Below are 24,256 nucleotides of genomic sequence, written 5' to 3'. Positions count from 1 at the left end.
ATATCGCCGATTCCTAATCACCTTCCTAAGTATTTTTTTTTTTTTTGCCATGTGTATAAACATTTACGTTACATTGCAGGAGTGTCTCTGTAAAAGACTGATCCGAGTATGAACATTTATACCTCACATGAACTTAAGAGTTGATGGGCGAAGTGAGTCCGGAATAGATGAGTTTTAAGACCCTTTTTTAAATGTTGACAGGGATTCAGCAGTTTTGAGTGACGGGGGGAGGTCGTTCCACCACAACGGACCCAGAACCGAGAATCTCCGTGCCCACGCAAACACCCCCCCCCCCGCCTCCCGGCCCCCCACGGAGTTACGACGATCTCTTTATGTCACCGGTGCGCTCTTTTCGGTCTCGTGCGCTATTACAATAAGCGCAATAACGTGTTGGTGCCATTGCGCTCATTATAACTGTAATATCTGTGCCTCTGAGCCACTTTCCATAAGTCGTGTGGAGAGCTTTGCTGTGCTTTTCGCTCTCCTCACATTTTACATTGACGGGCTTCACATTTTGATCACATTCATACATGACATTTAATCCCTATTATACATTTTTGATTAATGTTTGTTAGAAATTACATCGAAACTTAAATGCTGCCGACTGTCACATTTGCTGACAGATCGTTGTACCAGCAGCAGAAGACAAGCTTTAGCACCTATCATTAATAATAATTATCCTTTTTCGGAATTATTATTATTATTATTATTACTATTATTATTACTACTACTACTACTTTATTAATAATTGTTATAGTAATTTAGCACATACTGTGAAGGATATCCATCCATTTATTTTACTGAAGGTAGTGTTTTTGCCTTTTTGATAGGTATATACCATGTTTTGCCCACTTGCCTTTCAGTCCGTCAGGTGACGGCAGTCAGAATAATAACTGAAAATCGCTGCTCCTTTTGACTTTGTTAAAGAAAAGAAAGGCTTTCTTTTTTTTAATAAAATGTTTTAGTCAGTGTTTTTGGAAAATGTTGTGGGTATAAGTACAAATATGAAAACTCATTGGACCAGTTGAGAAATTACAGTAAGCTTAAAGAAATACAAGGAAGTACTGCTTCCTGGCTAAAAACGGGAGGATATGAATATTCTTAGTAAGCGTGAAGCTGAAATATACATATCTTTTTAATTAAATACAGTCACTTCCAAAACAGTAAGTAACATCTGCTCCTGTTTATGGGTTAAAATGACATGGTGTCAGTTTTGATAAATCTCGCAGAATCCTTAGCACTAAAATTAAAAATAACCTTTCTGTTCAAAGTATCTCCAGATTTTATTATAAAGAGAAAAACATTTTGAACTGTAAAGGATCGATGCCATGAAACGAGCAACCCATGGGCCATGGCATCGTCTGATAAATTCCATTTTAGTAACGTTAACATGATGCACATATTTCTATCATGATAAACGGGAATATTTGCGAAGGTGTCCTTCCTCTTAAATACAAGCTATTATGTCGCATATTTCCATAATTTGTTTCATATGACTTTTGTATGTTTAGTTAATGTGAATTTAGTAATCGCATTCAGGATGTGCAGAGTGCTGTCGCCATGGCATGAGGCCATAAATTTTGAACAATCTGTTCAGCATGTGCAGATGTATGATTCATGCCAAGTTATTTGTCCAAAAAGAGATTTTATTAAAGGCAGGTGTTCAGGGCACGAACGGCGAGTGAACATGAGGAGCGAGAGAAAAGTCTCAGCCGGCGAGATTCGCTTCTCTTGTGGTTCCAACACCGTCTCCTTTTATTCATCCATTCATTCATTTTCCAGAACAGCAAACATTTCGCCCGTCTGCGCAACATGGAGCCAAAAAAACAGAAAGACACACCAACAGCCCTCCGGACACGCAGGCCTACACTTGAGTCCAATAAAACAGAAAACGGCAAACGTTAACCCACCACCAAAAGACAAAAAAAAAACACTTAAAGGTTATAAAAGCAAGAAAAAGGAACATTTATTAAGAAACTTTCTTTTAATTGTACATTTTTGACTCATTGATGCCAAATAGGAATTTATATCAAGCCCTGATTCCGTTCCAGATTTTCAGGTTTTTGAAGAAGCCTCGTCACTAAGTACATCGCTGCTCGAGAACAAACGCGTTCCTGCAGCAGAGCTGAGCCACCAAGCCCCGCCCTGCCCCACCCTGCCCCGCCCAGTCCCGCCCAGTTCTGTAGTGACCACGCCCCATCCGCAGTGGCCACGCCCCTCGCGTCCTCCCTCAACTGGCACAAGCAAGTAAGAAAGCGTTGAAAGCTCGTCTCATCGTGAAAGTTAGTTTGGAAGTGTGCACAATTTTTTTTTTTTTGCTGTTTTACATTTTTAGTGGTATAGGTAGGCTGTTAAAGAAAAGGATTAGCACCGTTATTGCCACTTTAATTTAGGGTTAGCGCCTCATCTGGACAGAGGAGGAGTCTCCCGTGAGCGACGTTTAGAAGATGAGGTCCTTGTCGATGTCCTCTGCAAAACAAGAGAGTGACGCACTGAGCAATGTTTCTCACCAGCAGTCCCTTTGCACAGCAATCTAATCATTATTACCCACACCTGGATAATTTTCACCATATTGAAAAAATGGGGAGGTGTGTTTGGCGGGACGTCTTCATTGGCCTCATGTTAAGATGCGGCGGTGGAATGCAGCGCTAGTTCTGATAACTGCACCACCTGCTGTCTCTGTTCAATGCGTTACGAGTCACTTGTGACCCAGTGGGTGCCAAAGAGGAATCGCGGTACGGCAGAACCGCGAGGACGGCGGTGGCGGTGCAGCGACTCACGCTCTTTGATGCCGAAGCAGGTGGCCCACTCCTCGAGGGCGATGTACTTGTCGGCGTCGGCGTCGCACTGCTCGAAGAAGCGGGTGGTGCAATGCTCCATGGGGATGAGAGGAGCGCGCAGGGGAGCCAGCTCGGTGTGGGACAGGTACCTGCATCGGAGCAGATGTCAGCCCAAGTGCATTATGGGTGACGGAGCGAAGGTTTGGCGGGAGGGACGTACCCGTCGACGGGGTGCTGGTCCAGCTGGCCGAACTGCCAGTGCACGGGGAAGATGTACATGTTGTAGTTCTTCTCAAAGTCGTGGGCCAGCAGGTCCAGGGAGTGCTCTCCGGCCTGCAGCCTCTTCTCGTTCTCATAGATCTTCTTGACCTGCGAGCGAGAGCAGCGAGACGTCGGGGTGGACCTTGACGTGCGGTCAGGGAGCACCGAGACACGGTAGCCGTGCAACATCGGCGGGGCCCGCAGCTCTGCGGAGCGTGTCTCGAAGGAGCGCGGTCTCGAGCGCACTGCGGGACGAGTTCAGGGTGCACCCGCAGGAGCCCGAAGGGTGAGGAGCACGCGGCCCGACCCACTCACCTTGAGCTTCTGCTTCTCGGTCAGCAGGTTGTGGTCCTCGTCGCGCTCGTACAGGGTCACCAGCACATTCTTGAGCCAGTCCCTCATGCGCAGCGGGAACTCGCTGAGCTCGTTGTCCAGGCAGGGAGCGATGTCTGCAACAAGAGCGCACATTGGAGCGGACCGTAGGCACCCAGGACTGAGGACGGTCGGGTTGCCGCGACCGCTCCCGCCAACCTATCCTTCACCCTTCCCATTAAGACATCCCCCCACATATGGCTCGTGGCTCGCTGGACCCTAAAGTGCTGTCTCATGCTTTCCTCACACTCTGTGGCCCATTCCGGTCACGTGTTCAGAGCGTCCGCGGGCTGGACCTCACCCAGGAGCGGGAGAGAGACGCTCAGCCACCTTTCCCTAGTCGGACCCCCCCAACCCCACCTCCCCCGGCGGACAGACCCCACTCACATTTGCAGGGCCCAATGTAGTCCAGGTGCAGCTTGTGGCCCTTCTTGGTGCCCTCCAGGGCGCACTTGGAGGCGAAGAAGTGGCAGGAGGAGTCGTAGGTCTTGTTGTCAGTGCCACACACCTGAGGGCAGGACCGTGCAAGGTGTCAATTTGAGTCTAAAAAATCACGGTACGGAACCCGCGTGCCACGCTGTGACGGTACCCACGTGCTCGAACTCCCCGGCGGAGGTGGGGCAGGTGGAGGGGTCCTGGCAGACGCACATGGGCGTGTTGCTGTCGTCGACCTCACACACCTTTCCCTTCTTACAGTGGTGGTTCAGGCAGGGATCTGTGTGTGGAGCAGAGTACAGTGAAAGGCGGGTCGCGTTCCGCCCGCTCCGGGGATGATCGCACGGTTCTGTGTGCAACCGGAAACCTCTGGGACAGAGACAGCCTCTGTGTGTGTGTGTGTGACTGTGTGTGCATGTGTGGAATACAAACATCTCACCAGCTGCTGCCCAGTGAGAGGCTGTGATTAAAGCAGCGACCGTGCAGGACCGCTGTCCCGGAACCGCACGGCCCACTAAAGAACATAATTATTACTGTCCTTTTTTAACTCGGCGCAGTCTTTCATTACTGCAGTTTTACTGGGGTTTATGTCACTCCTACCAAGATCTCTGGAAAACAGCTCCTTCAACAGTTTCTAACTGGAGCCTGATGCCTTTTCGTGTATTATTATTATTATTATTATTATTATTATTATTATTATTATTATTATTATTAATGCACAGGGGGAAGCTCCTGCTGCTGTTGAAGTGCTGATATCCCCAGGGAACATGAACCGATATCCCAGGAAGACAGCGGCGCTGACATCCCTGAGGGAACACAAGGCCCCGGCGCGGCACAGGGACTCACTCTCGGCAACTACATCCTCCACGACTTCGATGGCCTCGTCGAACTCGCCGGTCTCCACCTGCACTGGGTTGGTGCCCACCTCCAGATCCTGGAGAAGACAAGTACACAAATACCATCAGACCCTGTTTGGTCAGGTGTCACATAGATGGGAGGTGGGGGCGGAGTGTGTGTGTGTGCGTGTGTGTGCGTGTGCGTGTGGGCATGCCGTTCGGAGGCTCCGCGTTCAGCCCATGGCCTTGGACCACGCCTGACAGACCTTTGTCTGGGTCACAGATCTGCTCGAGCGCGAGGACCGACTGCCCGTCCACTAATGAAAACACAGCGGCTGCTCTTTTGGCTGCACGAGGCGTCCAGCACATGCCTGGAATTTTCCAGAGCAGGAAACAGGAGCGTTCGCATGAGGGGGGAACTCGCGCTGGGGCTGGAGCTGGTGGGGGCCTGGGAACGGACTCGGAAAAGGGAGCACTTGGAGTGTCCTGGCACTTGCCTTGTGGCATTTCCCACGAACCTCTGTGTGTGTGTGTGTGTGTGTGTGTGTGTGTGTGTGTGTGTGTGTGTGTGTGGACATGCCAGATCTGCTGCAGCTTATCCTTAATTATCATACTATTCATATTTACACATTGACAGCCAATCATGTGCAGCCAGGAAGCCGAAAGCCCACTCACGCACGCGCACACACACACACACACACACACACACACACACACACACACACACACACACACACACACACTCCTACTTGCCTCCTCCACAACTGGCTCCTCTTCAGCCTGAAATTGAAAAGATGAGAAGACATGTTAGCAGCCGTGTCCGTGTTCACCGCCGTCGGCTCTCAGAGCATCGAAATGATTTATTAAAGAATTACGCATGAAGTAACGAGGATTGTAACCCCCCGCCCCGACCGCCAGCCCCCACTGTGGGTCAGTGGATCCTTCCACTCACCGGTGCGGTCAGGGCTTTGCCAGCCAGGCACAGCAGGAAGACGATCCACACCCTCATGGTCCTGATGAGAGACGAGACACGGTCGTCACGCGGCGCACACACACCAGCACACAGAACACACGCAACACACACGGCAGCGGCTCCACTCCGCAGCACAGAGAGGCGTCGGATCTCGAGGCGGAAGCTTCTCGGGATCCGCCGCCTTCGTGTCGGTTCCGACACGTCGCGGCCCGTGTTCCGGTGACTTCCGAACACGTGGCGCAAACTGTGCGGCGAAACCCAAAATATTGTATCTCCTTTAAACAAATTCAATGATGTATTTTTATACCGTGCAGTGGGAAAACACACGGGCTGCGTCTGTGTAATTGTGTCCAGTTAGAGTGGAACGTGTGTGTATGTGTGTACAGGTCCTGCGCTCCGGGTTCCGGCCGCTCGCCGCCTCGCTGCCTGCACGTCCGGTCCCGCTCCAGTCTGACCGCGTGGAACCCGGACGCTGAACTTTCCCTCACGTCTCTCAGATGTTTTCACAGGCCTGCTGAAGCCCAAGGCCCGAGGGGTGCCTTCGATGGGCTGAGGGCTTGGCTGAGCACCGCGGTAGAAATACCCCGGGCGGGAAAGAGCAGGTCGTGACCAACCGGGACCCTGTGGGTTCAAATCCACATGCAGGGGCTTCAACCTCGGCTTCAATTCCGTTCTTCTTCTGGACAGAGTCTGAACTGTGGGGCACGTCCAGGCTTGGAGGAACAGGTTCGAGGGGCACGCCCAACAGATCGAGAACAAGGTGTGCGTCGGACAGGAATCCAGGCTGTTCCCAGTTCCGCCTTCTTTCTGTGATGAGGGGTTCCTCCAACGGGCGGCGCTCTACCTGCTCCTCCTCCTCCTTCGGACCACGAGGGCTGTTATTCTCCTCCAGGCGGGTAGAGACGTTTTTGTCGAGCCAAATATCTAAACGACAGAGGATGGGAGGCGGGAGGATGGTGGAGACGGCGCCCCCTGCAGGTGAGAAACCATCTGGGCCCCGCAGTCTGCGCTGCGCAAGTCAAAATCGCTTTGTCACACCAAGGTTTCCAGTCCGGCGGCGCCGGGCGGGACGCTCTCGTACTCCGGGCCGCTTCAGCGCAGTGAATGGATCTTTTCACCGTGAAGAAAGTTCCGGAAAACACCGAGCGGCGGTGGCGTCAAAGGAGCGGGACGCCCGGAGCTGTGCGGCGTGACAGCGGTTATTTGACGACGAGCTATTTCCATGCAGCTGCACGGAGCTGTTGGGATGTGCAGCCGTGTTCCAATGATGACGAATCGCGAATATCGAATGAATCGGCTCTCCGCCAATCGCCAACCTCACATCTGTGAGATTTTGTGAAACGTACATTGGTGGCCCAGTGGCTCCTCGGGATGCCGGGTTTTGATCCTCTGAAGGTCCATCAGAGACGAGAGCATCGTGTTCCTTAGATGCCCTGCAGCCCTGAACACATCTGACCTCTGGACTCCTACGATTGACCTCTGACCTCCTGACCTTTTACTCAGGTGTCGGGACTAAATTCCGTTCCATTATGCTGGGAACCTGGAGAGATGAGATCACCTGGAGAGTCGCAGATGAGCAAACTACATTCTTGGGACGACGATGACGACGACGATTATTATTATTATTATTGTTGTTGTTGTTGCTGTTCCGTGATTTTGGATATATGCACATATGTGCCTATTGCTGATGTTTGAATTTTGCAGTAACCAGCTGCACCAGGGTGTAGTAAAAAGAAGTGAAATTTTCACACAAAGTTGTGTAAAAGTTTACAGTGTACCGTGTTTCCCCTTCACCGTCCCCTGCTATCCCCTGCTCTGGGCTTCGTTTCAGAAAATTTCCACTGGGAGCTTCTTCTGCAGTAGAGTACGGTCAGGCTGTAAACGTGGCATGAGGTAATGCACTTGGACACAGTGTAATTCACCACTTTACACTGTAATATACCATGATACACTTGATCGCAGTGTAACTCAGTGTAATTCATCCTGATACACCGATTCACCATGTTACACTGTAATGCAGTGTAACACCCAGTAGCACACGACGAGACACTGTTCCTGCCCATCCATATGGTGGCGCTCTGCTGTACAGGCACACTGGGCCTTTGCTGGTCCCCGGATGCTTTAACCGCTTTAAATCGCAGAAGGAAGGAAGGTCGACGGGATGCGATGCCGAGTGTGTGAGATGTGTTTCGGTGGGAAAACTATGTGTATTCTCCCATGAATGGATGATGTCGAATGGAAACGGCAACCCCCCCCGAGCTGCCCCCTCAAATTCACGCAGGACTTCATGGATGGTGGAGCCCATGAAGGTGCGTGCGGGTCCTCCGAGGGACAACGGCATTTTCTGACTTGGGGGGCGTGTGCGTGTGTGTGTGGGGGGGGGGCAGCAGGCAATAAAGGAGTAAAGGGCAAAGGAGTCCAAGGTTCGATGTGGGGCAGGAGGGGGCTGGGGGGTGCGGAGGGCACACAGACAAAGGGAACATGATCCCCCGCGCAGGGAGAGAAGGGCTGTCAGTCAGACCCCCGGAAAGAGCCAGAGGGCACTGAATGCGTGGGGCGGTCTGTGTAAGACGAGCCCGGAGTCGCTTGACCTTTGAAAGTCCCTCCCCCACCTTCCCGCAGCCTCTTTTTCAGGGCTTTTGAGTGACGGGGACACACTTGGGACAGAGATTTTTACTGATTCACCCCATTTATGCAGCACGGTAACTTTTACTGACAGTTCAGGGTCAGTACCTCGATCAAGGGTTCTGCAGCAGGCAGTGGGATTCGAACCTGGAACTTTTGAGAACAGGACGGCAGTTCTCAATGCAGTGCGCCCCCTGCTGCCCCCCTCCTTCCTCCACCCTTCCCCCTTCAGATGATTCATCTAATCTCTGCCTGCGCAGTCGAGTCGTTCTTTTCGTTTTCAGAGCTTCTTCCTTCCTTCGGCCATCTGGGGGCGTCTTGGCCGAGGGCTCCTTCCTGCCCCAGATGACTTTTTGTTTCGGGTTGCCTGGCATTCCGGACCCTTCCATGGTCCCTTTTTAGGTCCGCTGGCTGGCCCCGGGGCCCCACAGCAGTGGTGTCGCCACAGAGGCTCTCTCACTCATACAGAATGGGATTAAAACCCCTTTTCCAAGGCTCCGCTGAGGCTCCGCGGTGCACAAAACCCCTTTGAGGCGAGCTGCTCAAGCCTTCGCCTGTTCGAACCCTGGACCCTGGCCCAAGGAGAGCTACAGAGACGCTCAGAGAGAAGCGGGTCGGGGATTCTACATCGGTTTCAAAGTTTTTGATGGAGGCCTTCAGCTTTAAACGAGCCAGAATGTCCTTTCCGTGAAATGGTAAAACATGGTAAAGCCAGTGCAGGAGGAAAACAGGCAGTGGATGTGAAAACAAGCAGTACAGTGACGGCTCATGAAAATGTAGACGGAGGAAAATAACGAGCTGAGACGTCACACACCGTCCCCGTTTGGAGGTCTGCTGCTCTTTTGGGGGACGACATCTGTAGACATCGCCCCCCCCCCCCCCGTTGCCATGGCGACACACATTCCTCGGGTGCATGCGACTGGGAGGGGTCTGTTCGAATGGGACGGCTTTCTTTCTGCCCCCCCCCCCCAGGCCATCCCTTCCCAGCCCCTCCCCCGCTGCCTATGTGGCACTCGAACCCCAGCGTTGTCTTTCCGCACTGTTGTCTCCAGATGCTGTGGACGGAGCCCCAGACAGCCCCCCCCCCACCGACCCCACAACCCCAGCCACATTTCTACACTCTTCTCTTTTTACAACAACTTAAAATCAAAATACATGAGGTCAGTGGAAAGAAAAGATTGAGTCCAGCACTGCTGAGCACTTTCCTCTCGAGCATTTCGACAACAGCACCACATCACTGCTGCCCACTACATGGACACAGAGCGATACAAATTATATATATTATACGATGCCTATATTTTCCTTTATTCAGTCATCTGCCACTTTTCTCCAGGGAAACTTAGACTGTTCAGCTACTTACAACTATTTACCCACTCCTACAGCTGGGTAATTTTACTGGAGCGATTTAGGGTAAGTACCTTGCTCAAGGGTACTACACCTGCAAGTGGGATTCGAACCTGCGACCTTTGGGTGCAAAGGCAGCAGCTCGAAGCGCTTGACAGTAGGGAATGAATGTGACTTCACGAAGACGAAGAGGCGCAGTCCTCATGTCCTCAGTGGAACGTTACACGAGTGTTTCTCCATAACTACCGATGAAGTTCGGTCCTGAAAGAGGCGTAAACCCGAAAACGCCATCATTTCACAGCGCGCTGGAGTTTCATGCATTTGAAATGCCATTTCCACCGGTGAGCAGCGGATGCTTTTTGCGGAGTTTTGGGAGAAGTGCGAGGCCCCCCGCTCTGCCCTCGGATCCGATCCCACGCGGGCGGGCGGGTCGGCTCGGCTCGGCTCGGGTCGGCTCGGGTCCCCTTACCTCAGGTATGTTGAGCGCTGCAGGCGACGGTCCCTGTGCTGCTTCTCCTCTGCTGTCTGTGGCCCAGGAGAATGTAGCGCCGCCGCCGCAGGATCCTGCACAAGGCATTATCGGGGGGGACGGCCCACCGGCGCCGAGGGGCCGACGCAGGGGTGGGTCCTAGAGTTAACTCTCTCCAAGCCCACATCCACAAGGGCTGGAGCTTCCCCTGTGTGTGCGTGTGTGTTTCACAGGATAGGGCACTGCAGGATGATACGTTATTAATTCACACACAGCAGCGCAACGTGACACACAGGATGCAGTTATAGCTACATGGATATGTAGAAATGAGCAGTTATAACAAAGACTCCAAGATCCTTCACAGGCCCCTCTGTGTGTTTATTTTATTTATCTATCAGGCACGTTTCTCCAAAGCGACTTCCAACGAACTCTATGTAGTGTTATCAGCCCACACACCTTATTCACCACGGTAACTTTTTGCACTAATAGTAATTTTTGTAAATTTGTCATCTGTGTTCTTTCTTTCCTTCTGTCCTTAAAATTTATGTCGTAGGCTGCTGAGAGGATTTACAGAGTAAGAATTTCATTGTCTGGTGTAACCAGCTGTTTACTGGACACATGACAATAAACTCTTGAAATAACTTATACTGCTAGATACACTACTTACACTGTCACTCATCCATACATCAGTGGAACACACGCTCTCTCTCTCTGGCACTCACACGCTATGGGTGAACCTGAACAGCATGTCTTTGGAGCATGGGAGGAAACCAGAGCACCTGGAAGAAACCCACGTAGAGAACATGCAAACTCCACACAGACTGAGCGGGGATGGAACCCATGTCCTCTCGCATCACCAGGACCCTGTGAGACAGCAGTGCTACTTGCCGTGCCACCGTGCCGCTGATACAGTCCATATTCATATTTCACTCTATTATGCTATATACTGTAACATCAAAACGTCACTTCTGTGGTCCCTTTTAGTTTTGCTCATTTCTGCTGACAGCTCTATGAATTCTGCTGTTTTCAATGCGAGTTTCTGTGGAATTCCAGAACGTTCCTGATGATGATATCAGAGGGTGCGAACGTGTGTGGATGCAATATGAATTATGATTTAGGACATGTGTGTAAGGAAGGAAGCAGAAGTCAGGCACGGTCTCCTGCTCCTCGCTGGCTCTTTGTCGGGTTTTCCAACAAGGGGCTTCGACCACAGCGCCTACGTGTTGCTTTCTGTCAGCTTCCTCACCGTGGGCTGGGGGGGGGGGTCTCCGTCACATGGCACAGTGGGGCGGGACCCAACATTTTCACACAAATGTATGGTTTATTTTCAGGAGCTCTCACTGTCTCCATGGCAACCCCATCCCAGGTGGACCTGAAGGAAACTCTCAGGCCGCTGGTTCGATTCCCTCATTGAATGTTGGGGGTCAAAGGTAGCTCAGCGTCACCTACCGTTCAGATTCAATACCTTCCATGTTTTAATAAAGGACACATTTATTAGGAAACTTTTTGCATGTTTTTCGGTTGTTGTTCTGGACCAGTTTGTCTCAGATTATGGCGTCAGATCCTCGCCTGGGACTTGTCCCAACCGCCTTGAGGTTCGAGATCGTATCCTTAACTACAGAGCTCTCTGCTGCCCGACAACGACAGCTCTTAAAAATGCGGTCGAAATCACAGAGCTCGATCTCCCACAGTGCAGTTGTGACTCCAAGAACTTGAGGGCTCCGGATACCTTCATCCTGACGTCGGGTCAGGATCCCAGGAATGGACCCCAACCCCTTCCTCGGAGCGCCAGACCACATGGACCCTAGACTGCAGCTTGGCCTGTGCTCTGACTCGGGGAGCTTTATCAGCGATGGATTGCTCATGCCTGTCTGTGGTGTGCAGACGAGTAAGGAGGAAAACATCTGGATGAGACAAGCGGGCTGGGGTGAGGGGGTGGGGTGTGTGTGGGGGGGTGGGGTTTAAAAAAAAACCCAGCTGCTGTTTGACGTGGCAGCGCTGCTGCTTTCCATCCTGACTTCCCAGACACCGAAGGCAGGACACATAATTAGAGAGGCGCAGCACTGCGGACGTGGCGCTGTCTGGGCACTTTTAGAAACGGTACGAGTTCGGCTCCGTCCCCTGGAAGTTCTCCCGGCAGGACCCTCCCTTCGTCCAGCGCGGCGAGACTTTCGAAAGCAGCTTCTCTTTGGCCGAAGGTGACCTTTCAGTCCGTTTAACTCCACACATCACCATGGGAGAGTACACAACCGGGTGTCTGTGGGATCTCGACCCTCAGGTGGCCGCCATGTGTCAGCGCCCTTCACGCTGCAGCGCGTTCCAGTCCAGCTGATCCCTCCCAGGTGCTTGAGAGGGGCGAGGTGCTTTGGGCCCCCCGCCCCACCCCACCCTGACAGAGATGGCTCACGTCCCGCGGTGGCGCCGGGCAGAAAGAGCCTTTTCACCGGTATGAAAGGGGCGCGTTACGTCACCCGCCGGGACGGCAGTAAATGACACCCTTCAGGCCGTAATTTTCCCTGCGACGGGGAAAGGTGTTGGGTTTGGCCCCCGACTGCGTCACATCCCAAACAACGGGACGGGCCTCTCCGCCTGCACAGGGCCAGCAGGTAGCGAGCGGTTAAGGACCTGCAGCCTGAGGGTTGCTTGTTCAAGTCCCATTCTGCACTTCTTCGGCTATAGCACCCTGGATCAAGGTATTTACCATGAATTACTCCAGTTGAAACACCCAGGTGTATAAATGAGTAATATACTTTAAGTTGTTTTACCCAGAAAAGCCATTTAAACCACACATTTACCGTTATGACAATAGCAGTAGAAACAATGACTGATTTCAGAGGGTCGATTCTCGTGAAGGAATTCGAACCCGTCGCCCGTCTTCAGCCTCAGATGCCGCCACACAAACAGCTGATGGAGCGAGACCCCCCATCCCCACCCCCTTTGTCCCAGGACATTCCTACAGAGACACAATCTGGGAAATCAGACTCTGCCCAAGAGCGTTCTCCTCCACGCTCCTCTGTAAACAGAGTACAATGCAGTAAACCGGGCCAGATTTACCACGGAATTACCTTCAGTTCATCCTTGCTGCTGGGTTAGGAGCGCAGACACCACGCGCACAACAGAGAGCAAACTTCTGGAGACACATTTTTGGTGTTCAGCGGAGGCCTCTGATTGGCTGCGCTTTGTGACACGTGATTGGTTGCAAAAGTGTGACATCATAAGGTGTAATGTAACCATGTGGGGTCCTCCTGTTGCAAACAGTAGCAATGAATTTCAAACTAATGAACACAGAAACATTTTATTTAATAAAGGGTTTATTTTTTATTCTTTTTTCTTCCCTGAAGTGTGCTTTTGGTCGTTACAGCTTGCGTGTGATGGAGAGGAGCAGCGTTTACCTGCGTTTACCCTCCGAGCTCATAGGTGGCAGTAAAGAGCACCCAGAGGGAAAGGCATTGAGTGACGCTGCACACGTTATGGGACGAGTGCGTTATTAACACTGGAGCGTTGGAGAGCACTTTTTGGAGAAAACTTATTTTAAATTAATTTTAATTTTAACATAGCTCAAAGTTAACGAAAAAGTGTTTTTTATTTATTATTGATGTATCTTGTGCTTAGTCAGAACCCAGCATCTGGGACATCTCTCTTAACTTTTTCTTTATCCTCACTCGGTGCCAAAAGCGACTTTGGAGTTATGAACAAAACGAGATACAAACACACTTCCAGTCCCAGTTGCGTTTGGATGTTGTGAGCTGGATTTGCTGAGAGCCCAGAGGACAGACGCCGATACAGCTTTCTGTGTGTGTGTGTGCGTGTGTGTGCATGTGTGTTGGACGGGACGCGGCCCGACAGGTGTCCCCCTGATCTCTGACAGCCGGGCGGGTCCCTGAGCCCCTCGCTAGGTGGGCCGAGCCGCAAACATCCTTCTCGCTGTTTGCTCAGGGAATCCTGTGAAAATAAATCTCACTTGCAGACACCAGCAAGAGGCCGCGGTGCCGCGAATAGCCTGTGGGGGCCGGCGTTCGGTGGCGTTTAGCAGCCACGGGTTCGAGTGTGCAGACAGCGTGTAAACAAGCGTTATGTAAGAGTCGCTCCCTCGGCCGGCAGAGCGGAAAAAACTGTTCGTCCATTGGGGCAGGACAGGTAAACATGGAGCGGCAAACAGCAGTGACCATTCAGTGGCGTTCCTGCTGGGTCTCGCCGACGCGCCCAAACGGGCAACAGGTGGTGCCGTGGATCGAAGACCTGGGTCAGAATCCAGTAAAAACGAACCAGCTGCATACATGGGTAAATCGGAGTAAGTCGCCGTGAAGCACAGCGTGAGCTGTAGAAGTGAATGTGAGACGAGGACCGTCCGCTAGGTGTTTGGCGTGAACCCCGGGAGGAAGCGGCGCCGGATGCCCTCCAGCACACGGACGCCTGCGATGTTTGGGAGCTCAGTCACACATTCTTGCTACATGGACGTCGACATGTCGGCGCCTCCCAGTAGGAGGTCATGACTCATGTACCACGGTACGGTGCAGCCCGGAGTGGTCCTGGGTGACGGCGCGGCCCTGATGTCCGGCGGGTCCGTTGGGCTCCTCCGGTGCCTCCTTCACCTGCTGCTCTTCTCGCTCGTTTCCGGGGAGCAACGAGCTCCAGCTTGTCCTCTTTATCTACCGCTACGGTGGACCTGTTGTGAGCGCGTGCGCTGGGGGGGGCCCGTCTGGCAGCGATAACGTGTACACATCAACAGATCGGCAGCCTGTGGCCGTGTACACATCAACATTGCCTGCCCTTTCTCTGTGTGTGTGCGTGTGGCTCTCCTCACTAACAGAGAGGAGAGACAGAACGAAAAGAGCACAAAACGAGGTTTGAAAAGGTGGAGAAGCGGTGGCCGTTGCCATGGCTACCTCCTCGTCTCACCCCCCCCGCAGTTGAGCGCGTCGCCGTCTTTCTCGCCGTTATTTACTTTCAAAACACCCGCAGCGAAAGAAGAGGCGCCCGGCTGAAAAGAGCGAGCGCTCCCGACCCTGAGGCCCGGTGGCATTTTCGGGCCACCGATGGCTGACGGTCGCCATGGAAACGACAGCGGCATCACTGTTAGCGACACGCCGGCCTTCGAGGGCTCGATTGTGCTGGTTCTCGTCAGCCGAGGGTTTGAACTGCGGGGGGAGTGTGTGCCGGTGCGGGTCGGCACGGTCACTGTGTGTGGAAACCGGTCGAACAATAGCTGCATAATGTGGTAACTGTGATAAATGTAAGAAAATAATCTGGGAGAGAGTGGATAGTGACCTTGCTGACCCCTGTTAACCCCTCTTCGTTAAGACTCATAAACGATTTACTCCTGATTTTAGGTTTATTTATTAGTTTATCCGATACCTTTTCTCCAAAGCGACTTACACTGATTTACCCTTTTATACAGCAAGGTGATTTTTACTGTATCAGTTCAGGGTAAGGACCTAGGTCAAGGGCACTACAGCAGGAGGTGGGATTCAAACCCGGGTCCTTCGAGAGCAAGGTGACAGCTGTAACCACTGCGCCCCCTGCTGCCCAGTGCAGAGAACACCAGGGAGTCGCGAAGACGGGAAACTAGTCAAGTTTGGCTTCCAGAAGTTTCTCCCTGTTCTCAGTGCTTCACCTGAATCATTTGAAGTTGGTACAGGAATGTGTGTTTTGCTGCTTCGACACGCTGAATGCCGGTGTGTGTTCTATCCACTTGTGTCAGAGGAACGACAGCAGCTCCACTCTTCCGATCCTTCCGCTCAATTTACACCCCGCCTACCGTGATTGATGTGTTTGTTTACCTTTCTTTTCCTCTGAAGCACTGTGAAATGAAGTCAGAAGGGGCCAGGAGGAAACGCACTGAGTGTGTGTGTGTGTGTGTGTGTGTGTGTGTGTACCTACGCGGACTCAATAAATGCCCTCAGCGTGAGGAATAAGCTGCAGCCCTTCCTGTTTCTCTTGGCAGGTGGAGAAACGGCGGCGCTGCTCGGCATTCTGGGGAGAACACGGCTGTCCGGGCGACTGAGGACGTCGGGGGTGGGGACCTGGGGGGGGCGGGGGTGCTGTACAGTTCACTGATCCAGAATCATCTGAAACAATACAAAGACACTTGGGCTCATTGGAGCCCTGCCGTTGTACCCGTGAGCACAGTAAATCACTGTCGCTGTGCCAGTAAACCCACCCCCACCCCCCCGCATCATATGACAGCTCAGTCTGGATGGAAAATAAGGCAATAAATGCAGCAGCAGGTGGTTCTGGATTCAGAGGTTGCAGGTTCAGATCCCGCCTCCTGCTGTAATACCCTTGTTTACCGTGCTTTGCCTCAGAAATGGTAAAAAACATCAGTAAAATGAGTAAATGTGAATAAAAGAATTTGTAAATAAAAACCGTTTTCAACCTCACACCGCTGCTGAGTCGATGGCGGGGACCCGGGGAGAGGGACGGTTTTCCGTTGACGCCACTACGTGTGCGTGTGCGTGTGCGCGCTTGGACCCGATTTGCGTCGATGCTCCGTTCTCAGGCCTGGGTCGTGTCCCCACCTCCACGAGCCGCGATACAACCGTTTCCATGACCGCGCCCCATTATGTCAGTGAATGGGGCCTGGAACCCGGAGCGGTGCGGTGCTAAACACCCCCCCGAGATAAGGAGTGGACAAACAGTGTCCTTTTGTCCTTTGTCCCGAGCAAAGATGAAGTCGTGAAGGTGTGTGTTCAGCGTGTGTGTGTTTGTCCTGCGGCCCAATCCGTGAGGATGGTGTGCGATGTGCAGAAACCAGGTAAACAGGTGTTATCAGCACAGATAGGGGGCCGGTACCCCCCCACCCCCACTCCCATCCCCATTGTCAGAGCTCATTCTGCATGCGGAAACTGGCAGGAAAGGAGGGAACCACTTCTTCTCCCGACCGATTGGTAAATCTCCGAAACCTGGAGTTCGGCCGATTTCTCGAAGCCCCGGGGCTGAGATCCAACAACCACATGTCCACCTATAAGCTCTCGATGAGGAGGAGGTGAGCAGGCGGCACTTGAGGAAGACTTCGCAGGACGCCATCGCCCAGCACCGGGCGTCGTGTCACGTGAGGAGAGCACCCGCAGCAGCAGTTTGAACCCTGGACATGAAGAACCCTGTGACGGTGATGACGGCCATGGTGTCGGTGGAGTTTGTGCTCTACACCATGTGTCTGTGCGCCCCGCAGTGGCTCGTCCGGCCCGAGGGGGAGAGCGAGGGGCTCTTCGCCACCTGCAAAACTTACCAGGGCTTCTCCAGCTGCACCACTTTGCCAGCCTGGATCGGTGAGGAACCCCGCCGTGGTCCCCGCAGGCCCCGCGCACAGCCGTCACTCACTGAGCGCGCTCCGTCCGTGTTCCCGCAGGAGCCGTGAGCTTGACCTGGATGTTCCTGGCCGGTTCCTGCGCGCTCGCCTTCCTCACGCTCTTCGCCATCCGGCCCGCCATCCTGCGGGGCAGCCGGGCCCTCGTGGCGCTGCTGCTGAACGGGATCTCAGGTGAACCGACGCGCTGCCCGACCCCCGTCGGGAGGATTACGGGGCACCGAGTAGGGTTTCCAACGCAGACGTAAGGGACTGCGGTGATGAGGCCCCCTAACGAAAGACCGCAGATCCACATTTGCCTTTCTGTTGTCGGTGGGCCGTCCCTGTTTACCATGCTGTCCGCTTCCTTTTACACCGATTGAGGCGAACGCCCTGGTTCCTCACGTTACAAACGCTTGACTTACACTTTTTCCAAGATACAAACGTGTTCTTGTTTATTTGCTTTTTCTGTTGAATTCTATTCGCTCACCGATGTCCTGCGGCAGCTCAAAAGCACCTGTGTTTACATTCCAGGCCAATGGTGGTGGCAAAGAGAAACTAGTTTTAATCTTAATTTACCCCACAGAAACGAGATATTAAAGTCTTTAAAGTGCCTTTTGATCTTCAACCATATTACTGAGATTTTTAAAACGCAAAAAATAAATTGAGGTAAGTCTCTTATTATGAACATCACCTTTGTTATTTTGGAGTTACGAACAAAACGAGATACAAACACACTTCTGGTCTAAGGGGTTAAAGGAATCGCAATAGCAGATCCGATCAAGCTGCGTGTGTGTGTGTGTGTGTGTAAGAGGTAACCCATGTCCGGCTGTCTCCGCAGTGCTGTCCTGCGTCTGCGCCCTCATCTCCTTCCTGGTGACCACCAAACGTGAGGCTCCTCCGGTCCTACCCTACCTGGGCTGGTCCTTCTACATCTGCTGCGCCACCCTGTTCTACGCGGCGCTCGTGTCGCTGGCGCTGGGCCTGGTGAAGGGCTCCGCCCGCGTGGACCCTGCGGACACCGTGGGACACAGCTTCGACCCGACAGCCTTGAGGGTCATAACCCACAACGACATAGAGACCTTCTCCGTCCAGCCGCAGCGCAGCCAAATGGATGACACGCGTGATCCGTTCAACACGGGAAATTCATTCCCAGTTCACTCCGACTGACCATGAAAGGAAAGAGGGAATAAACTAGTTTGAGCAAAGTGATTATGGGAACCGGGCACCTTTCCAGCTGTTTAACATCGAAGAAAACAGCAGAATAAAGCACCGCGTGTTTAAACATCCGTCTCCGAGGGCTTCTTCACTGCTTTTTCCAAAAACGGCACCAAGGTCACGCTGCTCCCTGGAACTATTTCTACACTTTTTAATGGCCAAGTTAAACAACTGATTCGCACATTAGGAAAACATCAAATCACTTATTCGGGGTTTACTGTTCTGTCTGCTCCTACTGCATTTCCCTCATATCATAAATCACAAACATTCCCAGATCTTATTTAGCACCCATCCTCTGAGATGTAATAAATTCTGCGAATCTCTCGGCTCGCACGGTGCCACGTCCAGCCGTCCGCTGTCCCTCCCCTCGATTCCCGCATAACCCGGAAATGGTCCAAGTGGCCTCTGCGAGGCAGCGATGGAACAGAGTATGAGTCACAACAAGGCAGCAGGAGGGAAATAATAACTGGAGAGGAACACCACCTCCTGGAGCCTCTGTGCCACAGACTGAGTGGGAGCGCTAATGTGGTAATATTACAGCAGTAAACAGAGTACCCCAGTACAGAGCTCTTCATTCATAGCCATCCCTGAGGAAATGAAACAGGTGAGTGCATTCCTCCCTCATTACATCAACATCCCACAACAAATCAAAAAGAAGACACACAAACACAGGTACAGTCTACTTTAATTCCAACATAATGGAAAAGGCAGAAAAAAAATGCTCTGAAGCCTCAAATGAAATAGAAGTCAGAAGAAATGTGTGGGGAAAAAAAAAAACAGGGAAACAATCATAACTGCTGTACAGTTGTTGTTAATAACCAGTTAAATGTGCAACATCTGTTTTACTGAGAGGGGAGAGTGTTGTGGCTGTAAAGAGCGCCACCTAGTGGTCCCTGGAGCACAGTGCGTCGCTGAGGAGCCTGCAGCGTAGGACAGTCCTTCCCCATCACAGCTGGAGCGGCTGTCACCTGTCACACGGGTCACACGTGAACGACAGAAAACATGACCAACAATGACAAATATAAACATAACGTGAGAAAAAGGGCCTCAGCGTTGACTACAGTTATTTTTACTCTCTCCGTTCAGGGTAAAGACCTCAGTCAAGGGTACCACAGCAGGGTTCAAGCGCAGCACCTTCAGGAAGCCCTAACCGCTGCGCCACCTGCTGGCCGCTGACCTACATGTCCTCTCTGGAGAATCGCTCCTGTCGCCATGGAAACATTACCTGCCTCGTCCGGCGGAGGAAAGGAGGCGCTTTACTTGGGACCGATGTAATTGACCGTCTTCCCGGTTTTCTTGAGCGTCTCCAGGAGTTCGTCGGCATCCTTGTCGGACTCAATGAAGACCTTCTTGTTGGGAAGGTCGATGTCGAATTTCACGTCTGTTCAGAGAGACGAGGATGAGCGAGCGAGGAGCAGTGAGTAGCGAGTGAGTGAGTGGAGTGGAGTGGAGTGAGCGAGCGAGGACTGAATGGATGAGGAGCAAATGAGTGGGTCAGGAGTGAGTCTGGTGCAGAACTGCTGGCACAAAGTCCGCATTTATCTCACAAACCTCAAAGGTCAAACAGCGAGGACTGATTTGTATCCAGTGGGCAGAATGAATCAGGAGAGGAGAGAAAAGAGAGTCGCTCGGGTCCGACCTCATTTCACCAGGGTAAAGGCGCACAGGAGGCCGCCGCGCACATGGCTGTCACGTGACTCACCTGGCACACGGACCCACCCCCTACCAAGTACGTGTCCAGCCGCCGTTACTTATTCTCCACAAACGCTCTCTGTACGTTACAGCACATTTAGCGCAACGCGCGCGCTGGTGAAAAAAGTGCCACACAAACACACTGATCCCTCCCTGTCTTCGGAAACATCATCATGTACGGTATTGTTTTACATGTTTACCGTCTTACTGAGCTCAGCAACCAAGGATTCTGCCCAAATGAAGCATAATAACTTTAATAAGTTTAATACATTTGGAGGAAAGGGCCGCACTGACTGAGAGCGAGCGCAGGTTAAGAGGCCCCGGGCTGTTTCATCTCTGCTTTGATCTGTAGAAAGTGATACAGTGTATCGGTGGATCACAGGATCAAAGAGTCCGACGATTGCGGCTTCCAGACTCTCGCTGCTCATCATGATGAAGGTTTACCAGTTATTTACCATAACACACATTAAGTTCTGTCCAGCCGCGGTGAAATGAGCACAAATCCACTGGAGACACGTGCCAAACGACAGCAGCGGATCTGGGCACATCATCGCACTGCTCTCACGACTAACTACCGACTAACTACCGACTAACTTGCCCGTGACCACAGTACTTCACTCACTCACCGAGTTTGTTGAGGACTCGTGTCACGGCTCCCGAGCAGCCCTCGCACGTCATATCCACGTAAAACTCGTGCTTCTGTGGAACGAAAACTTGATTGTAACCCATTGTTACAGTTTTCATACATATTATATATATATTATAAATAAAACACAGCGGACCCCCTCCGCCCCGGGGCCGATCGTGGGCCTCCGGACCCCCAGCGGGGCTCCTACACACATCCCGCGGGCACGCGCTGGTTATACCGCACGGTGTCAATATGAATATCGGTAGGATTTCAGCATAAGCCGAAATGATTTTGTAAGGTTTTATGAATCGTCCGCTTCCTCACCGTCATGATGCTGCTCCGACTCAACCGAACCGGCCTCGCAGCTCGCGCAGTCACGTGGTCCCCCCCTTTAGGCAGCGTCTCCAAATGCATGCTGCACAAGTAGCGAAACCCTCTCACATTTACACACAGAAACACGCATCTTGCCCTGCGCTACAGCGAAGATGAGAACATGAAGTGCTGTTCTTATACATTATTTTCGGTCTATAACACGAACAAGCAGCAGGGACTGTTTGAAGGAGATTTTCGTTTAGCGTCAGGATCACTCTTTTCCCACCGCCCCTTAGCGGAGCTCAGCCGCTTCGCCCTTTCCTCATATTCCGGATAAACAACAAGCTTCGGTAGGATATTCTCTTATTAAAATAAATGTAATGTTACATGTAAGAAAGACAGAGAGCAAAGAGCAAAACTCCTTGTTGCTGTAATCAGTCTACATATTGTGTGTGTGTGTGTGTAATTGTTCAGGACCCGGCGATAAACACGTGACGCGTTCATTCATGCAACAGTTAATATGATCACATGGCGTCATTTTCATTATAATAATAAAAATTCTTATTATTGTTGTTGTTATGTAATCACAGAACTGCACGCGCACCGAAAACGTAATCCAATGAAGGTTGTCCAGGTCAGCTGACGGACCTGATTGAGACCATGTGACCCGTCGAAACGAAAGCGAGCCGGCAGGGGAGGGACAGAGAGACAGAGAAGGGTGCGGGTTCGAGACGCGGGACGCTGTCGCGGTATTCAGCTCACGGCTCCGGGAGGTTCGGGCCCGGTTCGGAGGAGAGCGCGTGCGGGGGAGCGGAGGGCGCGTGCACGCGCGCGGGCCGGTACCGATCGCGGACAGTGACAGAGTGAGAGTCGGTGGAGGTGTGCGGTACCGTGGAGCAGCCTGGTCAGGTAAGACTGAGCTCTGCTGCTGCTGCTGCTGCTGCTGCTGCTGCTGCTGCTGCTGCTGCTGCTGCTGCTGCTGCTGCTGCTGATCGGGACGGTACGGGGTCCGACTGCGGTCACACTGGGTCATTTTGTTTGTACCTCGCTTTACTGTGTTTGGACGGAGAATAGCAGGGTACACTGTGGTACACGCTGACTGTGCTGCCGGCGGCGGTGTTCGGCTACAGTGTTGCAACAGTCATCGCCCTGTCTCTGTCGCGCAAACCGATTCCGCCCATTTCATGTATTTAAAGCTCGTATTGATTCATACTCAGATTATGACTTTCAACCCGTTCCTTTGGCAGCATGATGAGGCTCATTCGCACTCACTGCCCACTGTTTTACTATAGTAATTCATTCATTGTACGGACCTTAGTGACTTAAACCAACAACCATGAGCTGAGAGGCCTATAGTTTGGCAGCAAAAGGGAAAAGTGCCCTAAAAATGTAGTAATAGTTTGGTTTTACAGTAATAAAGATAACTCTCGTTATGGAGAGCGGACATCATGTTTACTGACCGTATGTGACTGATGCTGATGAAGAAGATGATGACCGCACTCTGCTGATGATCTGAAACCCACATCCACCTGGGTCACGAGGGTTTGTCCTCTTCATGCTCATGAGCTGTGAGACCTACTCTGGTTTTCTTCTGCAGCGCTTGTGGCCAAGCAGCCTGCACATGGCTCAGCACTGCGGCGGGGGTGTGTGTGTGTGTGTGTGTGTGTGTGTGTGTGTGTGTCCGCTATATTCCTTGCTCTCTGCAGACTGCAAGCATTTTTCTCAAGCTGAGCACGGTTTCTCTTTCGAGAAGCAGACGCTGATCTATCATCTTGAACTTCATTCCACTTAAGTGAACCCTTTCAGGGCCTTTCAAAGTGCCTTCTGGGACTTGAACCAACAAGCCAGTGTCTCCACCCACTGTGCTTCCTGCTGACCTGTACAAGTCCTTACTGTCCTTCTTTTACCTCGCTCCTGCGACCAAGTGCACTCGCGCTGCTCGTGGCGGTCATGTGATGGTCCTCCGACCCCGAGCTCAGCGTTACACGTACAGAAGCACATCCTCTTTAGGGGCAACTCTGTTCCTCCTCAAAGTCGGACGACACGTGAGGTGTGCGATCTGAACCCAGAGCCAGCGGAGCGCTGGGGCTCGTAGCCCCTCCCACTCCAGCGATCATCGTTAAGGAGCCGGGGGGGGGGCACGTTTGGTCTTCACAAGGAGGTTCTGGGCTTCATTCTCCGTCATGTATAACATCAATAATAATTATTATTGATGAATTTGGAAGAACGATGCATTCAGTTGGTCCGCTGTAGCTCCTGCACTTAAGTAGCTGCTTCTTGTGACGAGAATGACAGCGTTACTATGGTATCTGTGTGGTACACAGGTAACAAGCGTGGAGACTTGCTACCCTGAAGTATTAGGCGTATGAAATTATGCAAATGAGCCCTGTCCGTCAGTCCCCACCTAGAGGAACGGTCTCCCCTCGTTCCATAGGTGCTGAAGCCGTTGGAAGTGAAACAAGTTTCGTAAAACTGGTGATGAAATTGTGGTCAGCAGTGATGGTAAAACCGAGTTATTAATAACGGTGAAAGTATGGTGAAACTGGGGTTCGAAATGCCCATAACTGTGTTTCTGGTGTTGCGAGACCAGTGATGTCTGTGCCCTCCCCCCCCCCCCCAGCAGAGCAGGATCCATCCATCCATCCATCCCACACCCACCCCCTCTGTGTGTCTCCACAGTGCCGGCTGAATAGGGTACCAAGCAGAGCGCAGCCTTCGCACCTGGAGCGGCAAGCCCTGGGGGGTCACTAGGAGAGGACCCATGGCTGCAGAGCAGAACTCCCCTGACGGTAACACGCACACCGATTGCCTGTGCTGTTTGTGAAGGACAGAGTGATGCTCCTCAAACTCTATTTAAATAGCTGCTGTGGCTCCGCCTCCTTCAGCAGTCGCGTGTTAGACGCATGTAGGAGCTTATGGCTGGATGCTCTTCAGATCCGCCACGTAACTGGGCTTTGAACGAATGTTTTACACGCACGCACACACGCCATGCGGTACCACGCACCACATGGTCATGGTGTGTGACT

At 52.2% G+C, this 24,256-nt stretch overlaps 3 protein-coding genes across 5 annotated transcripts in view; 1 reads left to right on the top strand and 2 right to left on the bottom strand.

The window, feature by feature from the left end:
* Positions 1 to 1,721: 1,721 nt before the first annotated feature.
* On the bottom strand, positions 1,722 to 10,192 carry sparc (secreted protein, acidic, cysteine-rich (osteonectin)). Its single transcript, XM_018733867.2, has 10 exons — positions 10,096 to 10,192; positions 5,637 to 5,697; positions 5,438 to 5,464; positions 4,695 to 4,782; positions 4,007 to 4,128; positions 3,801 to 3,921; positions 3,357 to 3,490; positions 3,001 to 3,149; positions 2,781 to 2,929; positions 1,722 to 2,469 (listed from the first exon to the last, which is right to left on the bottom strand). The coding sequence occupies exons 2-10, from the start codon at positions 5,691 to 5,693 to the stop codon at positions 2,441 to 2,443; spliced, it is 876 nt and encodes a 291-aa protein (XP_018589383.2). The 5' UTR covers positions 5,694 to 5,697; positions 10,096 to 10,192; the 3' UTR covers positions 1,722 to 2,440.
* A 9,073-nt stretch (positions 10,193 to 19,265) lies between these two features.
* atox1 (antioxidant 1 copper chaperone) lies at positions 19,266 to 21,313 on the bottom strand. 2 transcript variants are annotated; one of them, XM_018733499.2, is made up of 4 exons: positions 21,243 to 21,313; positions 20,917 to 20,989; positions 19,824 to 19,979; positions 19,266 to 19,566 (listed from the first exon to the last, which is right to left on the bottom strand). In XM_018733499.2, exons 1-3 carry the CDS (start codon positions 21,246 to 21,248, stop codon positions 19,855 to 19,857), a joined length of 204 nt encoding a protein of 67 aa, XP_018589015.1. In that variant the 5' UTR covers positions 21,249 to 21,313; the 3' UTR covers positions 19,266 to 19,566; positions 19,824 to 19,854. The 2 variants fall into 2 exon arrangements, with proteins under 2 accessions (XP_018589015.1, XP_018589016.1); XM_018733500.2 differs by having other exon boundaries at positions 19,828 to 19,979.
* Positions 21,314 to 21,516: 203 nt separating this feature from the next.
* The window catches only part of slc36a1 (solute carrier family 36 member 1), a 29,282-nt gene continuing 26,542 nt past the window's right edge, over positions 21,517 to 24,256 (top strand). Inside the window, exons 1-2 of one of the 2 annotated variants that reach the window (XM_029257624.1) lie at positions 21,517 to 21,580; positions 23,910 to 24,019. In XM_029257624.1, coding sequence (XP_029113457.1) covers positions 23,992 to 24,019 — 28 coding nt within the window. In that variant the 5' untranslated portion in view covers positions 21,517 to 21,580; positions 23,910 to 23,991. Of the gene's footprint in view, positions 21,581 to 21,698; positions 22,140 to 23,909; positions 24,020 to 24,256 lie in introns of those variants that run through there. The other variant, XM_029257623.1, reaches the window with a different exon arrangement.

Source organism: Scleropages formosus, chromosome 13 (genome assembly GCF_900964775.1).
Source record: "Scleropages formosus chromosome 13, fSclFor1.1, whole genome shotgun sequence".
Classification (NCBI taxonomy): domain Eukaryota; kingdom Metazoa; phylum Chordata; class Actinopteri; order Osteoglossiformes; family Osteoglossidae; genus Scleropages; species Scleropages formosus.
The sequence above is the reverse complement of the archived record's forward strand: the minus strand, read 5'-3'. Positions and strand labels throughout refer to the sequence as shown.